General features: G+C 37.9%; 1 protein-coding gene across 5 annotated transcripts in view; it reads right to left on the reverse strand.

Annotated features, from left to right (window-relative positions):
- Nucleotides 1–23,463, reverse strand: part of SCN2A (sodium voltage-gated channel alpha subunit 2) — a 73,407-nt gene that overhangs the window by 44,615 nt on the left and 5,329 nt on the right. For 2 of the 5 annotated variants that reach the window (XM_030952058.1, XM_030952055.1), the window contains exons 2-6: nucleotides 8,325–8,644; nucleotides 5,144–5,262; nucleotides 2,587–2,676; nucleotides 848–976; nucleotides 77–168 (exon numbers count right to left, since the gene is read on the reverse strand). In XM_030952058.1, coding sequence (XP_030807918.1) covers nucleotides 77–168; nucleotides 848–976; nucleotides 2,587–2,676; nucleotides 5,144–5,262; nucleotides 8,325–8,591 — 697 coding nt within the window. In that variant the 5' untranslated portion in view covers nucleotides 8,592–8,644. Of the gene's footprint in view, nucleotides 1–76; nucleotides 169–264; nucleotides 357–847; nucleotides 977–2,586; nucleotides 2,677–5,143; nucleotides 5,263–8,324; nucleotides 8,645–10,141; nucleotides 10,221–23,463 lie in introns of those variants that run through there. The other 3 variants (XM_030952060.1, XM_030952057.1, XM_030952056.1) reach the window with 2 other exon arrangements.

Below are 23,463 nucleotides of genomic sequence, written 5' to 3' on the forward strand. Positions count from 1 at the left end.
AAGGCTTATGCTTTGAAAATGTGAGTACAGCCTTTGTAGAACAAAAGTCAGCCTCGGTGTTTAACCTCGCTCTCACCTGGAATGACTGATATTGTTTTCAAAGCTCGGAGAACTCTGAATGTTCTCAACGCTGAGACATTGCCCAGGTCCACAAACTCTGTCACATATCTGTAATAGGGGAGTTCACACACAAACACAATGACAGCACACAAATAACAGTTGGAGATACGAGGGGCCTAACACCTTACACCAACTACTTCTTACCTGGAATTACAGAAATAGTTTTCAAAGCTCTCAATACTCTGAAAGTTCGAAGAGCTGAAACATTGCCTAGGTTTACAAATTCTGTTACATACCTGTAGGATTAAATCACAATTACTCAGAATTGAGGCAGATTTTATTCTATTTGCTTGGGTCTTTGAGCAAGACCTTTTCACCGTTCACCGTATTTTGCCTGTGTTATAAATATACTTCTGGCCATAAAATTAAATTAAGTTTTATCATAATAAACCACATTGACTCGATGTTTGAAAACTAATCTGGTCAGCTATTAGCAGGAAGTCAAAAGGATTCCTTTAATTCTGGTATGCAGAAAGGAGACAGGATATGAACAGTTCAGGGTGACGGCATTCACATTCCTAATGGGCTGGCACACCATGCTGGCCTCCGCAGCACATGCTTGGCTAGAAATACTAAAATGTGTAAAAGAGTAGAAGAAACATATTGAAACTGCAGGAAGTCCAGGCTCCAAATATTCTGGCTGACAAGATATGAGGCAATTTTTAGTCACTAATCTCATGCTACCAGAAAGAATTTTTATTAAAAAAAAAATAAGTAGAAGACTTACGCAAATGTAATGACAGTGAAATCTAGCCAATTCCATGGGTCACGGAGAAACGTAAAATCTTCTAAACAGAAGCCCCTTGCAAGAATTTTAATAAGTGATTCAAAGGTATAAATTCCAGTGAATGTGTATCTGAGGAAAATATGCAAGACAGAGTTTATAGATCATGTTATTTTTGCAGTTTATTCTCTCTAATTGTTTTATTCTCATTTTCTTCTCGTTAAGTAGCATAAGAAATAATGGCAGTTACAACCAACTTTAACATCTGCATAATTTATACCATAAGGAAAGAGGAATTAAATTAGGATTAAAAGTCTGATAATCCATATCTTAAATTCAACTTCTACATTCTACGCAATAAGACAGATACAAAATTTCCAGTTACTTCATTGGTGCATCCATGTTATAACAAAACACACAGATGTATTATGTTAGGATTTTAGAAGTTACTTTCAGGTTAAATATTCCTTTCTTCAATGTTTTTTTTATGCTGAAATGTTGCTTACTCCCAAGAGTTGGCAAGCACCAACTGCCACGTCTTCATTGTTCTGTAACTGTTATGGAGTAGATATATCCAGTACTTTACCTTCAGCAAGAGAGATGTAGTACTGGAATCAAACAAGTGCAAGAACAACCAAAATTATTTATGAATGACAATAAAATTTTGACAAAAAATGTAGTTGAAATGTAATTTAATTCTGGCATTCTGAGTAATTTCAATCTTCTGTGTCCAAGTGATGTCATCCTGAAATTTAGTTTAATTTATATCTATAATGAAAAGGAATTCAAATTAAACTGTTCAGAAAGCTTACTCTAACTGAGCTAGCCTGAAAACAATTTTCCAATATGAAATTTTTCCATTCAATTACTAAAAAATTTACTTCCTGCAGTACTTTACTCCACAGATGAGGACATCCATTGTAACTCTAACTGGCACAATATACAGACATGAAGAAATATTCAAGCAACGAATTTTCATCATAAATATTTACTACATGCTAGGCATCCTGAATACATAGAGACTTACAGTGAACTCAAAATGAGAATGTCTTTGTTGACTTTGATAGCCTTATGGTGTTTGATTTCTGAAGATTAAACAGGAATGGATCAGCCCAAGCAGAAGGGAATGAAGAAGCAGCAGAAAGGGAGCACCAAGAACACTGTTTCACACTATGGCCGGCAGCTTTGGAACTGTCATTGTGTATTGACACCTTGCAGCTAATTGGACCAATTAGCTAAGCAGTCATCATTTTGCACCAATGATTAACTAACCATTTCAATACTTTTTTAATGGCTCATTTTGCATACAAGTTTTCCACTGTTAGATTGGTTTTGGTAAGAAAAAGCTGCACTCTGATCAACACAGCCATCCATAAAATGACTCCCTTATCTATAACAGCTATTGCAACAGAGATGAAAGACCGCATTTCCCTGCATTCTTGCAGGGAAATATGTGATATAGAACACAGTCAAAAATATTTATAATCCACTTTTTCTGTATGATTATAAGAACAGCTTTTCTTACATTTTCCTTCTAGTACTGCAGACAGAGGAAGAACATGAAAGAACTTATGACACAATTATATGTATTTAATGTTACAGCAAAGGAAATAGCATCAGAATAGCTGTTGATAGGATATCCCAACAAGGTAGCTGCTGCCAGGGGAAGCCACCCTAATATAATTTACAGCAGTTTATTTCTGATTATTGGATATTATTCAGAGAAAAGCCATTTAACTTACTCTACATTCTTTGTCCAGTCTGGAGGGTTACTCATGGTCATAAATACGCAGTTGGTCAAAATGGTGCACATGATAAGCATGCTGAATAATGTAGGCTAAGAGTTAAGGAATGTAAGCCAGAAAATGTCATAAAAAGAGTATCAAATAACACACTTGTTTGGTAGATTTTCACTACCAGGAGCTATCTATTCCTCTACTGCTCTTTTAATAGCCAGGGAAAAGCCCTGAATATGTTAAAGTTTTCATTCCCTGCTTTATAGCTACAAGAAAACAATCATATGCTACAAATTAGAAAATCTGAAAGGTATTTTAAAAAGCACTCCAAGTGTAAAATATTTTTTCTTATTGAACAGAAATGTCAGCCTTTGAAGTATTAGCTTCTAATTTCATGGAATAACACAAAAAGTATTTCTTTTAGATGATCTAGAAAAATCTGAACTGCTTCATGCATTCAAAGAAATGAAAAATACATTTTCTTCACTTTAATGTTTTATCATAAAATTAGGTATGTATCAACATTTTTCCTTATCACTACAATACACTGAAAGCTAGCTGCCACACAGTAGGAGAGAACATAGGGAAATCTTAGTGAGAAAAGTATTTTATTGCTGTTTGTGTTATATATGACTTTTGCAATATAAATGCTGTTGGGAGGGGAAGGCACATGTGATTCTCAAAACAGTAAACCCAAATAGAATTCCAGAACAGGTCTAAGTCACTCTAAATCTACAACCTTTACTCTCAGAACTGCTGACATTCCTCTAACGTACAAAAAAAATAGAACCATCAAAATGAAAACCATGCAGATGAACCACAAAACGCCCACATGATGGCACCAACACCTAAAGCTACAGAGAGGACAAAGCTCGAGTTTGAGAACAGCTGCAGGTTCATGTGGTGCTCCTAAATAGAAATCCAAATACAATGGGGTGAGAAGTACTGTGAGGTTCCCTTCGAAAACTTTTCTTTGCATGTCTATGCTAATAAAAAAACCTTCAAGTGATAATGATACTTCTAACTTCTGAGCTGTCAAAAAACTGTGGCATTATATTCAACAATCCTTCGGGTTTTCTGCACAATGAATATATTTTAAATCCTTTACTGAGAACCTAGCTTCCCTTTTTGGAATTCACATATGAACAGAGCAAAAGAGAATTTTTTTTTTTAATATTAAAAACCCATGCTACAAGTGCTTCACCAGCCTGTACTTTACATAGGCTTTCAAAATCCTTTTTGATGAAATGTTCACTTGGAGTTGCAGATCCTCACTATGCTTTCATTAGTGGAAAAATAACTAAAATATACCTTACCTTAAATTTAAACTGTGTTTTAGCATTCTGACTTTTTTGTGATTAGCTCTTCACCACCACCTCAGTCCCACAATCTTCTATTATTCCCCATAACTCAATATAATAACACTTCAGAATATGGTAAAGAGTGTCATATAATTGAAAAAGAATGATTTGTAGTGGCAAGAAATTTGAAAACAGGTTATGTAGTATCATGATTGTTTTGGAAGTCATTTGTAGGCTAGCCATTGATAACAATGTCTAACACATACCAACCACTGTAATTGTCAGTCTTCCAGTATACCAAGACTGAAAAAGGTCCTTTCAAGATTTAGTCTACATAATCTTAGGATCCCTATATGCAATGCTAACACAAAGCTACTTTCAGTGTGCTTATGTTAGACTTCTGTAAATACAAGTGTGCAAATATTTGTGTTCTTTCCTTATTAAGTAAGCTGGCTTTCTGAAGTCAATGACCTCATTGCTCATATTGGTATTTGGGATCAGACCAGTGGGATGCCTACTATAGTCTGCTATTAAGACACTGAAAAAGTAAAAAATAATAGTTAAGTAATTATAATAATTTAGCTTTTCAAATCTCTACCTGCAATGTGGAAATCTCATGACCTTCTTGAAGACTGAAATTAAAACATAATAGGCTTACAAGTGTATAATGCAATAATGATCAAGAAATAAAACAGACAGGTGGGATACGTACAAGACTGAGAATGTATAACAAAACAAGAAATCTAAGCTGTTTATGAATCTATCTTTCTGTAAGTGTTATCTGAATCAGAAAATGAAAAGGTATAATGAAACCATATTTTCACTAAATATTAATGCAAGCACAGACCTGGGATCAAAGATTTGATTTTAAAATACAGTGTCAGGGAAGAACTGAAAGTATCCCAAGCAATATATCTGCAGTTTATGAAAAATGTGGAGGAGGGGAAAGATGAAAAAAGATATGAAGATTACAGAAAAAAATAAGAGGGAAGGAAAAATTATGTGGGGGAAGAAAGAAGATACAGAAATTTAAAAGGACGATGACTGTTTGTCTGGCTTCTGGTATTACTATATTAGGATCCAGCAATGAACAGAAATGAAAAAGGAGAATGAGAAAAAGAACAGAAGACAGAAATAGTAGAGAGAAGAGGGACAAAGCACTACCGATCACATTGATCCCGGGACATGTGCCAGAGAATGATTTAAACACTAAGTAACATCTCATTCATTACAGTTTTAGACTAACCACTTGAAAAGGATATGAATGTACCAAAATCTTAATAGCTATTTTTCTAAGAGGATTGAAAGGAGTTAACATGTACAGGGCAGAGGTGGCACTGAATCGGAATATTGCCTTCCCTTTATTTAATACTATAAAGGTCTGGAAAAAGAAAAAGAGAATGAAAAAATGCATTTAGAAGATACCAAGTTACAAACCCTGAATCATTTTCATTTCATCATTAATCATATTTGTTCAATATGCTCCTTTTGCATTGACACAATCCCCTTGTCCAATTCACACATTGTAGCATCCACCCAAATTACTCTATATACAATTAAATGAACACTTAAATGCATCTATAAAGAAATCATAAGTAATCCTGATATTGCTAGCTAGTAAAGAGAGACAAGTATGAAAGTAATGTAGGCAATATTTGAAGAATTAGTATACTTTTTGTACGGTATAATATATACACTGAGGTGTGTAGCTGTAACCAAAATGAGAGCCATTAAAACTTCAACTTCCATCTCTAAATCAAATAACCAACATAAATTATCAAATCAAAGTACTAAGACAAAAGTAAGTCCAAGTGATGTAAGTTTCAAGTGATCATGAAAACATGGAAATCAAGAGGGTTCAATAACCATTTTTGAATATAACACTAATGTACTCAATTTTTGCTGTACTCTGAGAGCAATGTATTACTCCCCTTTTCAACTATTGCTTGTGATAGTTCTGTACCTGCAAATCTATTTTCCTTGTTATATTTTACTTTCACCTAATACAGAATTGACTCTATTCACTGTATCCAGGTATCTTCACTCTCTCCACAGTTTCAGCAATGACTCATGTATATTATCAACATTTAAAAAAACATTTTTTAAATGTAACAGTGCTTTGAAAATCCAAGCAATAAAGAATAAAACCTTTAAGATTGTAGGGTTTTTTAAAAAAAATTATGTTGATTCCCACACATCTGGGGAAAGTCCTATCTATTTTCATAATGTCTTCTTTCTACACATGGATGACTTTCATGCTTTTGAAAGGAAATGGATCTAGATAGCATTGTGGCAGTCCTAGGAAGCCCAAAGGGCACATAAGCCATGCAGACCTGGAACAGTGCCAGCAGTCATGATCTAACTCAACTGAAATTAGAGGGTAGCATTTGTCAAGATTATACTCTACTTTCTGAGCAGGTGTGGCAAGTAGAGCAGCTGAAACCACAATGCCTCTCCCTGCCTGAAATAATATATTATAAATTATAAAAATCAGTGGTTCCAAACTTAACATGTTTGCATTCTCCCATACTTACTGATTAAGCTGTACTTTGAGCATTTATTGTACTGGAGTCTGTAACATGCTCTTTACTATGAAGATTTTTCAACTCTCTTCCTATTAGTCCTGGAGTTAATAAAAACAGGACTTCTAATAATCAGAGCTCTTATGTTTTCTGTTCTCTTTACTCTGCCAAACCTCTGAAGAAGTAGCATTTGTGTTATGCTGACTCATCAAGTTATGCTAAAAAATGGAAATGGAGCCTGACCCAAAAAATGATGTTCAAAATATGCAAAGAATGCTAAGAAAAATAATAGGAGAAATTATGATTGCAACATACAGCTTGAAGTCTTGCTTTGCCTACTGGAAACCACAATGCTTGTCATGAAAAGATCATGACAACTGCTATGAATTTCTCAATCAGGAACAAGCAATTCAGCAGGATTTTACTTCACATCCACACTTAATTGCAGAATTACTCTTCTAGTTTCCAAAGCATGCTGATACATGCTCTAACTTTAGGATTTCTGGCACTGAATTTAGATTTTTACTACTACAGAATGTGGAAAGAATTAAGGAAAGGAATCAGGACTTCGACCCAAATTCTATTTGCCTTCCAGACTTCAAGAGGGTAAATCACTTGAGTAAAGGCAGCAAAACATGATAATTATTGAAAACCTTGTTTTCAGATTTAACTCATGATTCTACATGAATTTAGTTTTAGAAATCCTGCAATGAACACTTAAAGCACAATCGATTTTTTTGAGCTATTTTGCTTAGTTATTCATGGTATGCCTATATTGCTATTATTTCAACATATTACTGATGAGGCATACCCCTAATTCCTGCAGGAAATATCTTCATTTGCATTTTTTCTCTTAGTCTGAGTTTGAATCATAACAATTCTTGGAATCTTCTTCATTTTTCTTTGAAGCAGTTTCTTCACTTTCGTGGGTTTTGTTTTTTAATTCACTTGTTTTTGTTAGTTAGCTAGTTTCCACGGGAAAGAAAAGAAAGCAGGAGAAAAAAAATATGAAAAAAGGGGAAAAAATAATTTCTTCTTTACTAGTAGAAAAATGAGACTCTAATACGTATGATGCCAAAATCAAAGGGACTGAAAATCTGGAGGAAACCCAAGGCCATCTGGACACTAGTCTAAAGTTCAACACTTTTGTGCTGGCCACAGCAGTTGTTGTTACTTTAAATCAAAGCAAATATGTGGATTGTTGTTTTTGTTTGTTTTTTTTTTAAGTAACATCTCCATAAAAATAATTTTTAATTATGTAACCTCCTGTCAACACTCCAAGTCCAATTCCTACCTCGGCTTTATTTATGTCCCTCTTTTGAACACCTCCTCTTTGAAAACAATCCTAGTACAAAATAGAACAGGATAAGAAAAATTTTTTACCCAGACTAAGTTGGATATACGATGCCTCAACAGAGTAAATATGGATCAGGATGATCATCATATCCTGAGAAATTATCTTTACATACTTCCCTATCCTTCCCAGTGACAAGAGAATGCAACCTAAACTTTTCACAACAGTGAAGAAATTTAGTAGGAGGATGTGTAGCTACCTTTGAGATGGATTTCATATTGAAGACCTGCTCCTTTCACAACTATAACACAGCAATTAGTAATTATTCTAATGATAAACCCTGTGCTGCTACTTCAATTCTCCTGTGTGTAAAACACTGAAAGTTACAGGTTTTAATAAAATCCCAGGTTTATTTAAAAAAAAAAAGTGCATCTCTACTTATCTATAAGATCCCACAAGCATTACTAATTTCTGTTCTTAGAGTGGAGATTTCTGCCAATCACATCAGCTGTCAGGGGAATTATTATATGGAAGCTCTAGGTCAAAAATAGTAGAAATACTATGTCTTTGAAGGGTTGTTTATTATTTATTTTTCTTAAAGTCTGATGGAAACACTGTTACACTCACTTTTTTATTGATATAATATGGGTCCAGGTCTTCCAAGGGCTCGGACACCATTCCTGGAGGTATGTCACCGTAGATAAATGGCAGGGTCTTTCCTGCCTCCAAGTCACTGTTTGGCTTTGGGCCATCTTCATCATCATCATCTTTGCGTTCTTGTTTGGATTTTTGAGCTTTCTCTTCATTGATACGCTGCTCAATAGCTGCAAGGGATTCTCTTGTGAAGTAGCGGAAGCTGTCGGGTCCTGGTGGTACCAGCACTGATTGTGCCATCTTTTCATCCTGCACCTCTTAATTACTGTTTAGCCTCTCTCATAAAAAAAGTGCTAAAAATAAAAAAAAAAAAAAAACACAGAAAAAATTTAGAACAACACAGCTACCAACAATGTAAAGTAATATACCATCACAGAATTTTGTGGGAGACATCTTGTTAAATTTAGTAATTATCATCCAAGTGGAGGCTGCTGTGAAATGAATTTTAAAATCTGTTTTTATTTCAAACAAACCATTTTCCTTTGCAACTTGCCTCTTAGCACTGTCTCAGAGGTTTCAATTCTTCAAGCATTTAGTTTAAAATTCACTTAGTGCTTGCACCAATAGATTGTCAATTCTACAGGCTGATAAAAAAAGTCACATGCAATACAATAACATCTTTTGCCTTTATCAAGGGTAACGTTCTCCATTCCCATGAATAAAGTAGGAGATATTTTCCATTACATTCAGTGTGAGGAATCAACAGTTCTGAAATATTTGGTTCAGTGTTGAGTGAGACTCCAGACAATGTAGCTCCTTAATACCCTGAAAGCTACATCTTGGACCAGTCCTCCCTCTAGCTATATGGACCAGAAATGACTCTTAGAATCCACTATTGCCACGTAAGGCCAGAAGGATCAGTTGAAAACAATACAAGATGCTCCTTCTCTTTGAGTACAAATATGCTGCCTTAGCTGAACTGCCAGCTCAGGAAACAAGGTTCAGGCATAAGCACCTGTATTCAGATCCCCTGCCTGGCAACACACTGTGCACTGGAAGAATTGCTGAATTAAACAAAACTGATTCTTAATCATTACATCCTGCACTTAGATCTTTTATGTCTGATATCATACCAATTGTATATATATTTCACAAATTTCACCAGCAAGAGCAGGGTCACTTCTTCTTAATGAAGAAGAAGCAGGCAGTTCAGTTAAAAAGAACAGTGGAAAATATTCCCAATGCAAATACTTTGATCTGCAATTGCAAATAGGCTATCTCATGTAGCCTACGAGAATTTTTCTCAAGCATCCTTCTGAGTAAGCACATTAAAAATATAGCAAATGCAATAAAATATCAAATTCTGAGTAAGACAATATACCCAGAAACAATAATAAGATTAAAATGATACAAAAGTTTGGATACAATCAGCCTGATCCTATTTTACTGTCTCACTTAGCACACATACCCCGGCACAGTCGCAACAAATTAATATTTTTGAAGGCTGTTAAATAAGCTGCAACATGATGTTTTTTCCTCTTTTTCAACCATATGCACACAGCCACTTACACCTACACAATCCACACAGATCCCAACTCCTGCAGGTCTCCCTGCGAGCATGCTCTTCCACTGCAGGCAAATGCACCTGGTGCATTCTGTCATGGTCGGTCTGTACCAAACTGCTGCTGGAAGCCGCACTCACTACCAGCAGCAGAAAGGTTCACTAGGAAAATGAAAGTGGTCCTGCAGCAGGATCCTGTTAGATTTTATTTCTAATTACAGAAGGGAGAAAAAAAAGAAAAAGCATATTTCTGTTTTAATACTGCAGGAAACAATTAAAAATTCATTACCAGTGAAGAATCTTGCAGTTATGTGGGTTTGGAATGGCACCAGGGAAGACTGCAGCTAAAATTCCATCATGCCTTTTCTTTTCTTTTTTTTTTTTTTTTTTCCTTTCTTCTTCTTTTTTTTTTTTTTTTTTTTAAGATTCTCCTTTTACAGACCACACCTAACTTCCTGCTGAAGGATCCTGGTTATTGAAGTAAAGTCTGGCATTTCCTGTGTGAGCCTACTAAGTGCTGTAACTCTTATTGCCAGTAGATGGTACTGATATATACTCATAAATTCTTCTCAGAAACGGTAAAGAATTTTTGCATGCTTGAACACTTGCTTAAACTGAGACTCTTGCACTAAAATATATGATTTTATATAACCAGTCAAGTCTCAAGATTCTCAAAAATGCTTTTGAATACATAGCAGCTCCTGCTGATGTGACCATAGCTGTTAAAACTGTGAAGGTGTGAAAGAAAGAAAGTAGGAGGGATAGCAAAGTAAGAGAAATCAAAAAAATGGAGGTTATACAGGCAGCGTACAACCTAAGCAATTGCTGAAAATGTATTATCAGCAGTCTGGATTATTTTAAAGTACAGGTAGTGCCAATATTCTAAAATTAATGCATACAATATGTTCACTGCGCATTCTTTCTGAATGCGGATTGGCCAGCAAAGGGAGGGAAGGAGGGCACTTCTGAGTGTTCCCTGCAGCAGCAAGTTCCTGGACAGAAGTCAGCTATTCTTGCTCCCCGCTGCAGCAGGTTGTAAGCCACTCTGTGGCAAATCAGTAAAACACCCCCTTTGGGCCCCCCACTCCACCAAAACACCATCCTACTTCTTTCCACTCTTCTGCTTGCTCTGTATTTTCCATGCCTACCAATTTCTGTACATTTTCCTACTGCTGCACCAATAAAACTTTTTTATCTCTCTCCTGCCTCACCATCAACTTTCTGCCCTTCCCTCCTTCTTTCACACACTTCACACTTCCTTCCCTCTTCCAAACTTTTCAAGCAAGACACATTGCTGTATCCATACGTTCAGATCTTCTGGCAGTCATTTACTCTCTGCTGTCTCCTTTCCTTCAGCCACAAAGAGGACAAAAAAAAAAGTGTGAAAACTAATAAAAAGCAAAAGGTAACTCTAAAGTGAGAGATGTTGGAGAAGGAATTAATAGAGTGGCTGAAGAAACATCACTGTGGCTTTGAAAAACAGACAGTGAAGAGAGGGAAAAGTATTGATAATTTTTTCCTTTTGTGGTGACAGAATGAAGAGTTTGACTTGGTCAAAATAAGATTTTTGAAATTTTCAGCAACTAAGACAAAATGTGCCAAATGAGAACTATAATTGAACCACATCAAAAGTATCAATTTGATTTTGATTAATTTAAACATTACACAATAATTTAAAATAATGTTAAAAGCCTTTTTAGAAAAGTGTTTCATTCTATAGGGCTTTCTATTTTCACAGATGATTCAAAGAAATAAACAAAAAGTTTACAAATAATTCCATGAAACCAAGTTTTTGGTTAAGAAGCTTTGGATGAAAACTCCTGGCTGTCTCTAATTAGGACTACAGTTTACTTGTGGTTGTTTTGAAGTCTCAGAATAAGAGGATTGTGAGGCAGCACAGATCCACAGGAGGAGTAGAAGAGCTTCTAACTACAAAAGCAATTTGATTATTTGTTTGTATGGATAGGTAACTGCTTATGTATGAAAGTTACAGTAAACCAAGTACCTGAAAAGCTGGGCTAATTCTCAAAATATGGAAAAGGGGCCTCATTCTTCCATTAATAGTATATTAAGTGAAAGCATCTGATTATTTGTTTCTTATTGTAAGTGTCTGAAATTACCAGAGATCTCATTTTGATTCCACCAGTGCTATACAGTCTACAAGCACATTGTGAGGAAGGACAGCAAAAGGAGAAGACAAAAAGGAAATAGCCAGGGGACATTGTATCCCATTGCCTTAGAGGCTTGGGTCTATAGTCTTACCAGGCTGTAAGGAAAAATGAACAAGTATTTTGGAGAGACAGACTACACAGGAAATGCAATATCAGCTTTGCAGTCTAAAAGAAAAACATACATACTTCTAAAGAGGAGACCACAGTAATACATCTAGAGAAGCTTGTAACAATCCTTAAAATATATTAGATATTACACATAGCTATAGTAAATCTAACAGATAAAAACTATGAGTGATAAAAGGGAAAATTATTAAATCAAATAGAAAATATCAATGAAAATCCAATTCAACATAGCCTATGTTTAAGAACTATTGTGTGAACATGGTAAAAAAATTGCCTAAAACATAAACATGAAATAAGAATAGCAATTCTGGTAATAAGTCATTCCAACTGCTGTCTAGCTTCCCACCTACAGCCATGGGTACATTTTATGAACAATTTTATCACTGACGGTATCCATCTTCCCTCTACTGTGGCATGTGTGAAAGCTTGAAATGGACCTTGTCATTTACTCATCTGGTAAAACACAAGGCCCACAGAGAGGATAAAGATGAAGAAGTGTTCAGTGTCATATGTAAAGAAACTCTACAACAGGGTGAATGATTTTTGACAGGACAGAGCCAAGAGAAACCTCCAAATATTTTCCTGATGTCCCAAGAGCCTTCATATACAGACAATCCTGATTAATAAAATTAGAAGAAAAATAGATTACCAGGTTTTTTCCTGAGAAGTGTGTAAAAAACTGTCTTTGTTCAATGGCAAAGCAAAGCATTAAAATGCACAACTGGCAACTGGCCATCATTCTCTGTGGTTCTGTGATCGTTTTACTCTCCAGCTGTGTGTCCCTGTACGATATTAGATTGTCCATAATTGCATGACTTTTCATTTATAGTTCTGAATTTCATCTCGTTCCACTAACACCAGTCATCAAGCTCATCTAGTCCTTTCTGTATAATAGCTTGCTCAGTCTTTGACAACGCCTTACAACTTCGTGATAGGAGCAAATTACATTGGCATATTTCCATTTCTTTGCTGAAACAATAAATTAAACTTTAAATAAAATCTGTCCCAAAATTAAAACAGTGGCAAGCAACTTTGACCAAAGCATAGGTTACTGTGATACTTGCTGTAGTTTGCAAAATATGTTAATACTACTCTAAGACCTTTAATCTTAAAAAAACTCAACACCATTAATTTTATGCTTTAAAATAAAATAGTATTTTAATTGAAAGAGCAAAAGAGACCTAAGCAGAGCTTTTTCTTCTTGTAAGTAGTATCCATTTAATCGAAAACATTGAATCTAAAGAATTCCTGCCACCTCTTCCCCCCCGTGATACTTACAATTCTTACTATACTACTAAATTAATCATGGTGATCAAAGTAACTGAAAAACATGTTTGCTAGCTTTGAGATGACATGAAACTGGGAGGGCTACAAGTAAACTGGAGGGTACTATTAGAATTTAAAATGTCCTGACAAACAACAAAATAGGCTCAAAAAGAGATGCAATTGAAGAAATATAAGTTCTACATTTTATACTTAGACAATACAGAAATAATTCAGGCCACAGAAATAAAACACCCAAGGAAATGTAGGATCCAAGAGACCCTACATCTGAAAGCTTCCAGGGAGATGGAAAATTTGAGCTCTGTCTTAATTTTACATTGAAGAGATCGATTGAAGACACAATGACTGTCTTTATATGTCCGAAAAGCTTTTCCAAAGAAGCAAAGGAATTTGTTTTCTTTTTATCTAACGTACAGATAAACAGGTTGTGGCATTAAACTGCAGCAAGAGGGTTTGTTAGAAAAACTTTTTACCAGTGAAAAAAGGGCATTAACAGAGTAGACATATGACCATTTTTCAAGGACTTTAAGAAAATCTAGAACTCAGAAGAAAAAGATCAGTAGTGAGTGTGAGTTTTGTAGCAAAACTGATCAGGATGAGAATCAAGAAACTTGTAACAGACCTTCACTGTTTTAGGGTCTTAATAAGTGCAGTTTCTCATTTTTTTTGCTGCTTCATCTGTTATGTTTCTCCCCAGGCCTAAAGGAAGCTGTCAGCACTCCACGGAACTGCATGAAAGATTGCATAAAATGGGATTGCCCTGTTGGAAGGTGGAAGGTTTAGAGCTGCTGCAGTACCTTTGCTGATTTATGTTTTCACCGCTTCACTGCTGAAATTAGCAAATAAACATCAGTCGTCCTGTGCCTGAGGTTTGTGTGTCTCATACAATGCTCCACTGTCTGTTCAGTAGCCACAGCTGAGACAGAGGTCCCTTCATACAATATCAATGCACTGAACTGTGCACTTTGATCAGTAGGTGTTCCTGCAAAACAAATCTTTCCAAATGGCTCTACAAGAGCTATATAAAAACACAGCTTCCTACACATTTCCAACATTTTAGATGGATGTATAACTAGCAAGTCACCTTTGAAAATGCAGTTACTTGAAACATTAAGCCAATATGAGATAGTTCTGTCAGAAAGGACAGATGCATTTTCCACCCACTCTTACCCTGCTCATTTCCCACTGTGTTGGCCTGAGCTTTTCTGCACCTCTGCATTTTAGCCAGATCAGCCCACTAGTCTGGCTGAAAACTGTAAACAACTGGGCAGATTTCAGAAAGATCAAAGAGCTGATCCATCACACTTCAGAAAAGGAATTAGGAGTCCTAATGTGTCGAGATGTCCTCTCACTTTAGAGTGAAAAGGACTAGCTGGCTACCTTCAGTGTCTACCAAAACGTAGTGCTTCATCTAAGTGCAAGCTCAAAAGGCTTAAGGCACCAGAGTATCAACAAATGGATCTCCAGAGCCTGAACAGTGGAGCAGAACAGGTCCCTAACAAATACTGGCACAGATCCTTTACCTGGTGTAGAACCCAGTATAAATAGAATAAAAAGGCAAAAAGAGTCACTGAAATGCCTAAACGCTAGCAAATCTAAAGATCAAATTAGGCTACCACTGAGTTACAGCAGCCTCAGGATTGCTCTTCCAAGATCAGAAAGTGACCAGGATCACTTGTTTCCTTTCAACATGGACATCAGGACAGCATTTTAAGAAAAATGTGCAGCAAGGATCATATAATGTGAAAACAGATATACAAAGATCCATACTGAGAAAGTTTGGGGGTCCTTCAAATCAATTTTCTTACTCTCTTTAAAACTTATTTCAGGAAACTATCCATAGGTCTCTGGCAAGAGGTACTTCAAAGAATTATTTTTTAAAAATTGGTAAAAATCAGCTATTTGTTATCTTTAATTACTGTTAACCAATAATTGGAAATTACTTGCATTTGTTAAAGTTAAACCATTTTCCTCTTTTATCAGAAATGGCCTTTGAAAAATTGCTGATTTTCAATCAAATGTCAGCGCATGAACAAAAAAGCTACTTGTCTTTCCAGATGAGAGGCCCTTAAATCCTTCCTTCTAGTTAGACAATTAGACAATCTGGATTTTTCACTTGATGAAAATACCATTCTTAACTTTTGTATTTAGTACAGTGAGATAAGCTTTCTGCCGGACTGTAATGATCTCCTACAGTGCTCCTTGACCACAGGGAAAAACCAAGGCTGACTTAAATCCGAGAAAGGTTCAAAACAACAGTTCAAGTTTCCCTTGACGAAAAGAGAAATCAAACAGCAGTGTGGGAAGACAATGCAAGAGTATTCACCAAATCCCTAATGAAGCTGATTAAGTGATTACAGCCTTTCAGCTATCTAGCTTCAGTGGGCTCTTCTTCAAATCAATCTTTGCCCTGATACACATCATGAGAAACTATCCCCATAAGTAGTCTTGTGTGTCAGGCTAGAGATATATCCATTTTTAGTGTGTTTGTGTGGGGAGAATGAATATACAATTCAAAGATGTAATGATAACAGAAGTGCCATATGCATGGGATGAGCTAGATATTTCCAGATGCCAGAATAGGAGAATGTGCTGACTACTTATGCTGTTAATAAAACATGCTGCGATTTCCTTCCTGACAAACCAGAACCCAGAATTTAGCATTCCCAGTATGGCCATTATGCAAAGATGTTTAGAATGAAATCTATAATTAATTTTAACTACAGCATGGCTACAGAAAATTCATATATAATTTATATCCTCTGGATACAAGGCACCAGGTAGATGAGAGATTCTAACATCCCCCAAACATCTGTCTAGAAGTTTTGGATGAACAACATAAATCATTATTCTGAACCTACAGACAAATTATTGTGGGAAATATTATGTGATGCTACTTTTATCGCCTCTTACTGTATTCTGTTGGAAACACAACCTATGAATAAGCCTGTGCCTTATCAGTTATCGCTTACGTAAGCCCAGGCCAGGCTCCGACAGGGAAGCCGGGCAAAGCTTCCCTCGAGCCAGGGACAAAGGGGCACGGACCGAGCCCTCCATCTCCATGAGCTGCCGCGAGCAGCCTCCCCTTCCATGCAAAACATTTCCACCCTCTGCTTGTAACCTGGCAGCGCCGACAGGGCGGGCGCTGCGGCGAGCCGGGAGCAGCGGGCAGCATGGCAGGGGGAGCAGGGCGGAGCCCGCCGGGCGCCACCGCCCAGCCCGCCCCGCCGGCGGGCGCCGCAGGTGCGGCACCGAGCCGCCGCCCTGAGCCCCGGCCACCGCCGTGGGCACGGCGAGGGGAGACGGGCAGCTCGGTGTCGCTGGAAGCGCCGAGGCCGAGTGAAAAGGCGGCCGGGGAGGCGGCGGGGAGCGGCCGGGCTCCGCAATGGCGCGGCGCCCAGAGGAGGTTGCCAGGCAACCAGTCCGGCGGCTGCGGCACCGCGCTGCGCGGGGGGGCGCCGCCGCCCGCGGGCCCGGGGACTCCCGCAAAGCCTCCGCTGCCACACGGCCTGCTCCAGGGGGACAGCTGCCCCCGGCAGCTTCAGCCGGGCCCGGTCACACGGGAGCAGCAGGAGGGGCGGGAGGGAGCAGGTGTTTCGGGCAGATAACGGCAGGAGAGGCACAAGTGGGGGGGGTTGCTGAGGGGAACCCACCCTTCAGAGCCACCGGCCAGGGAGAGCGGGGCCCCGCCGGGCGAGGTCCCTCCCCGCTGTCCCAGGAGCCGAGCTGAGCAGCGACGGAGCCAAATTCAGGCTTTACCATCAGGGCGGGAAGAAACCGCGGGATCACCATCCCTCCTTCAGTTAGATTTGCGTGCCGTCTGTATTGGATACAGAGTCAGCCATGCTGCCTACTGCCTGCAGCCAGCCAATTCCCCTGCTCCGGGTGGGCGGGTGTTGTGGGGCTTTTTTAAATAGGAAACGGTGACTGTAAAACCATAGAAACGGACCTGGGGAGTGGGGTGCTGGGACAGTTTTTACATCATCTCCACTCATTTCAAGCTGTTGGTATATTTTTGATACAAAATTAACCTCATCCGCTACATGCCAAAACCCTGAGTTTTGACTTGGTATGTGTGAGAGGACGTGAGGGTGTACATGTCCTATTTGTAACTTTGCAAATTAAAGAGAACCTGGATCTGAACGGAGCATTTTCTAAATTGCCTTGCATTTGCAAAGCTAGCTGACTAGTGACAAACAAAACTGCGTGTTGAGAAACTTCCAAGCCCAAAACACAATAGGCGCAGAAAGCATGAGGACCATCCCACATGGGGGAAACAAATATCTCCATGGATAACAGATGAGAATTTCTCCCCCGGGAACTGTACTGACGCTGACAGGCTCCCTGCAGCTGCACAGCACCAGCTGCCAAGGGGTTCCTGCAGGAGTTAATGCAGCTTGAAAGAAGCATTAACTCCCTGGATATCTATCAACCTTGAAGGGCAGGATGCCACAAAATGTTTCCTCATAAGCACTATTCATGCCCCTACTATGTAGCTGCACCTGGAAACATATCAAGGTCTCTAAAGGAGATAAAATCACATGCACAAAAAAGCACAACTACACAGTACAACTTCCTTTCTCATTCATGGTCCCCACCAGATTCCCTTTGCCACTGGAATGGAAGAGCTGGCTTTGTTTCAGTAAAGTGCCACTTCAAATAAACTAGAAGCAAAGTGGTTTCAGTGATTCTGGAAATTAAGTCACAGATGAGGTCCCATATTTACTTTTAAATATTCTTTTAGTCACATGATGGTTTATGGTTAGTGGTTCTTACTATATCCTTAGGGACAGAGTGCAGATGGGTCCAAGCCAGCTACTAGTTACAAGTTGTGATGTTTCATGCTAATTGCAGATGGGGCTGATGGTACTGTTCATTACTGAGATACTTGACATTGACCTATCCGTTTTCCTTTTATTTTTTCTTCTTCCTCTCTTGCTCAGTTATGCTAAACTTGAAGTGCTGGGGCTAAAATTTTATATTTTTGCCTCAGACCAATTTTTGGAGGGAAGCTTCAACTAAAATGAAACTATTTCTAAGAAAAAGGCAATGTATATGTATTTACCCTTAAAGTTTTATAGCTCCCAATTTTCAAAGCATGAATAAGTCACATTCTGAGTTTGGGACTTTTTCTTTTGGAACAGTATCTATAATACTTGCTTAGAGTTGAAAATTTTTGAAAAATTAGTTTGCATGTATTTGAAAGAACAGCCCAGAGATTTAAAATTGTGAATTACAGATAATGCATTTTTCTGTTTATGTTTCATTGTCCATCTGAGGACATTTTCCTTCAACTGAAGTCTACCTTTGTGGACTCTGCTGACCCAGGAGTGGGAATGCTTTCATCTTTTTGTTCTAGATCATTTTGTATGTTCATTATTAAAGAAACCAAACCAAACAAACAAGAAAAAATAAACAAACAAACCATAAAAACCCAGAAGGAAATATAGAAGGAAAAGGGGGCATTTAGGAGAAAAGGGAGACATATTTCAGACTGAAGACCGGCAGCATAAGAAACCTCCAGGGAAATGATACGTGTAAGAACTGTCTGCCTGTATAAAGCAACTGTCTCAAAATTGGCTGCAGTAGTCCTGCAGGCTGGTTGCAGAGACGTGAAAAATTCAAAGACTTGTAGATTATTATGATCATAAAGTTCATCTAGGTTGATCAATTTGAATACAAAGGAGACCAGGCTGGGGAGAAGAAGCAGGGGAGGAAGCAAACATAGGAGAAAGCAAAAAAGCTTGGGATGAATGGGCAAGAGAGGGAATAAAAACCTGAGATAACTGGACTGGAATTAATTGGAGGATGGACAAAAAAAAAGTGAAAATGAGTTTATAAATGTGACAGGAGCTCTGTGAAGTATGTGTAAACATGTATTCAATAACTCATTCATATGTGCATCAACATGGTCTCCCTAAAGCTGTGTATGAACATGCCCATAAAAAGCTCCTATTACTGTAGGAAAAAGGGCTGAAATGACAGCATAGAATTGAGGTCTGCTTTAGTTTTAGTGCATTTGTCAGTAGATACTGTAATGCAACGTTCACTGTCTGATGTAGTATACAATATGGATGAGCTCTTAAAAGCGGTGAGATTTGTTTTGGAGGAGACTTCCTTGATTCGTTGGTGCTGCACAGGCATCAGCAGAAGTGACTAGTGGGAAAGGGAAAAGAAGGATGACAACTCTGTGTCCTTCATGCAAGGTCTGTATGCTGTTTTGGAGAACTGTCCATGCCACAAGTAGGGTTTGCCTTCTCTGGCATTGGATGCCTATATCTATTGGCATCTGCATCTAAGCCAATCTGAACTCCTTTCATATTTCTGAAGAAAAGTAGGTCTTGTAAAAGGCAATTCTTCTGACCTATTTCAGATATCTACCTTAAGATGAGGCAAGTTGTGCCCTAGAAGTGCCTGTCTCTCTGGACTGACTAGAAGGGGCAAGAGATGAGTACTCAATGCTGCCTGATGGTAGGCAATTCACTCAAACTGCTGTTTTCACAAGTAGCTACAAATCATGATTTCTAGAATGTAAAGACAGCCTTAATTCAGTGTTCCACAGCATACTTTTAATGTGATTTTTTAAAGTGTGAAATATTTAGAAGATCCTTTTACTTCCACACCTCCTTACTAAATATCAGCCACTTATTTTGCATCTATTACCATTGTTCCCATTTTGTGTTTTAAGAAGCAGAACCACATGTGTTTTGGGAACCAGAAAAACATATGAAAATATGTGGGGTCTGCATTCTGATACACATTGACAGAGACGGGGGGAAATTGTATATTCTTGTTGTAGTACTGAACAATATGTATTAATTACTGTAATTTTAATGGTTATTATGTATTACAGTTCTGCCAACTGTCTAAAGCTTCACACTACAGGCATCTCTGCAGCTGAGTAACTATGTATTTTAAATGAAGATGTCATCAGTGGAAGACACAAAAGATTGGATGTATATTCAAAATTTGGCAACCAAAAGGGAAAAATTAAACCAAACAGCATGAAATTTCATCCTATGATGAGTAATACGGTTGTTGATTTGTGCAGAATGCAGCCAAATGGTTATATAGGATTCCCAGACCATCCTACAGGAACTGTTAGAAAGCTTAAGAACTGCCCCTTCATCCCTTCCAGGTCCCATGCAAAGGCAGAGAGCAAATATCATCACTACTCCCCAGTGACCTGCATGCTTGTTTCCCTGGGTAATGAAAAGCCCAGTCAGATATATAACAATAAAAAGCATTAAACAAGTCTCTATTAAATTTAGAAGATTTGCTTTTTGCTCTGAAAGGAAACAGAGTAGTTAATTGGCCCACAATTAAATAGAAATGCCATTAAAAAATCCTGAAACAGTTTGCCAGGCCCAGTTTCTGTTTGCCTTTTATAGTGTTCTCAAAACCTGTCATATCAAGACATAAACTGAAAATATTCTGAACACTATGAAAACATCTTTATGGATCAATTTATTCTGAGGGACAATGTGCCTATGGCCGACACATGCAGTTAAGTAAGAGCAGGAAGGAACTACCACTATTGCATCAAGAAACTTGAAAGGCCTGAGGGAGCAATGCAGATTCATAACTGCAGGATCAGAGGGAATGGTTATGAGGGCTTACTCTGATATTCTGCTCAGTGTGGATTATACCAGTCCCCTGATTTAAAAAGTGTCTCAGCTGAAACACACCAAATTCATGAGAAACCCTTAGTAAGTTACCTTGTGGCAAAGTATTATTGCAATAACATGGGTGGCTTGTTTCATACTCGGCCATCACTTTCCTGGGTAGTGATGTTAGGAAAAGAAGAAGTGCCACAGAAGTATGGAAATGTGCCAGAAATGGAAAGCTGAATACTTACATCATACATCTGCCCAAAACTAATTTTTTATAGCTCCTGATTGTTTTCATAAGAGGGAGAAAACAATTAACTTCAGCTTTAAAGTTCAGTCTCTTGTTTTAAAAAATGCAGATTCAGTTTCAAGGTAACTTTATTTAAAAAAAGAAGTGGAGGCTTGCTCATTGTAATATTTTATAGTATGGGGAAAAGAAGGATTGCTGAGGACAATCTACAAAATTCTAGGCTAAAATAAAACTGCAGCCAATTGTAACTGGACTATTTGAAACTGAAATTTGTTCAGTGGAGTTTGATAATTTTTTTCCAGTTCAGAATAATTTCCTAAATGTACAGGGGTTTTTTATGTACTCAATTTGCATTTGTTGGTACATGTGAATAAAATAGAGCAGATGCTGAAAACCTCCTCAGGAGAGTTTTTCCATTCCCACTATGTTTGAGCCAGCAGAACAGGTTCTGATTAGAGGGAATACAGGAGTTCTCCAAAGAGTTCTTAGAAGCATTTCTTGCTCACAGCATCACCTGCAACTTGGAGCTGTACCACTGCAAGGACGGTTTCCCACAGGAGCTGCTTATTTCCAACAGAAACATGGATACACAAGTCAATATTTCCTTTACAATGTATTCAACTTTTTTCATATAAACTCAATTTGTATACCCTTCTAAAATTTCTATTTCCCCCACCCTACATTTGACTGTGTTTTGCCCATCAGTCACTCTTCTCTAGATTCCCACATGATATTTCCTCTTACCACAATTCCAGAGCCATTTGCCCATCCTCACAATATTTATACCAGCTCACCAGCTCACTCCTTTTCTGCATCAAATCCTTCATCTTTCTCACTAAGGACAGATTATTTCGAGAATGTGTGAATCCATGAACTGGTCAATACTGAGAAAAGCTATATAATCCCTTTCCCAGCAATGGAGAACACTTCTCCAGAGTTCCCAGCCTCTGCCACTCCAAAGAGCAAGATATCAGCATGAGTAATAACACCCAAGTGTCCCATATAACATTAAAGGTCATCATCACCATCATCATTCCCTGAGGATTATGTTCAGGTTTTTTTCCCCTGAAGAATACTACTGGAGTAAAGTACCAGATTTCTCTGAGTGAGAGTAGCCTGCCTTTGGCTTAGCTTTGAGGGCCAAAGCTTTTCTTCAGATGAAAGATCCAAAAATTTCATCTGGCAAAAGCATAAGTATCTTTTTACGGTCACAAATGTAAAGGCTGTGAAGCACTTTAAATGTTAACTATTACTGAAAATAACATAAAAAATTTTGAAACAATAAGTCTTGAAAATGTTATGACTGTTGCATATGTTTAGCCAACATAACTACAAAAGCAAACTCTTCGCAAGATGTAAAATGTTATTCTGTTGCAAAGTGACTCTTTTAAGTGTGGCCCAGTAACATGTACTGTCTATTTCTTTCTAATGAAAATGACTTCCTTAAAGGTTTCCATCTTCCCATTGCTTCTGAGAGTAAAATTTGGTGCTTTTCATTTCATCTATTAGTATTTTCCAGAAGCCAAATGAAAGCAGAACTCAACCTGCACCCCTGTATTTTCAAAGCATATTCTCTCGTTGCTTCACTAGGAGAACTTTTCAGCAGTATTATTGTGGTACTCGGGAGGCTGTTTACTGTCAACACTTTTGTAGTGCTACCCATTTCACAAAATGGAAACCAGGTTCTGCACTGAAAAATCTAACCTGTGTGAACACATTTGCACAGGATGTTTGTGCAGCCATCACCAAAGCCTCAATCTGCAAACAATCGTGCAGTGTTTGCCCCATGTCTGCTTTCAGGTTAACACAACTACAGATGGAAGATTTTTTCATCCTGCCTGGTGTCAGTACTTATCTTGTAGTTTCCATGGTTGCATTATTGACTTTCAGCAAGGAGAAAACACATGGAGCTCACACACTCTACAAGTACACCTGTTAAACTCTTTGGATACAACCTTGTGTGCTACAGTGCCAGTTAAAATAACTTTTCCAGAGACTTCCAGGAGGGAAGACTTATCTAACAAAGCTTGCCTTGTGGCCCAAGAAGTAGGATTTTCCACTCATTTGGCTTTGGTACAAATGTTTACTTATACACAAAATACAACTAACATACTTAGAGATAGGCTGTCAAATTTCAACTATCCTGGGCAGAGACCTCATTTTATTATAG

This window comes from Camarhynchus parvulus, chromosome 7 (genome assembly GCF_901933205.1).
Source record: "Camarhynchus parvulus chromosome 7, STF_HiC, whole genome shotgun sequence".
Taxonomy (NCBI): Eukaryota; Metazoa; Chordata; class Aves; order Passeriformes; family Thraupidae; genus Camarhynchus; species Camarhynchus parvulus.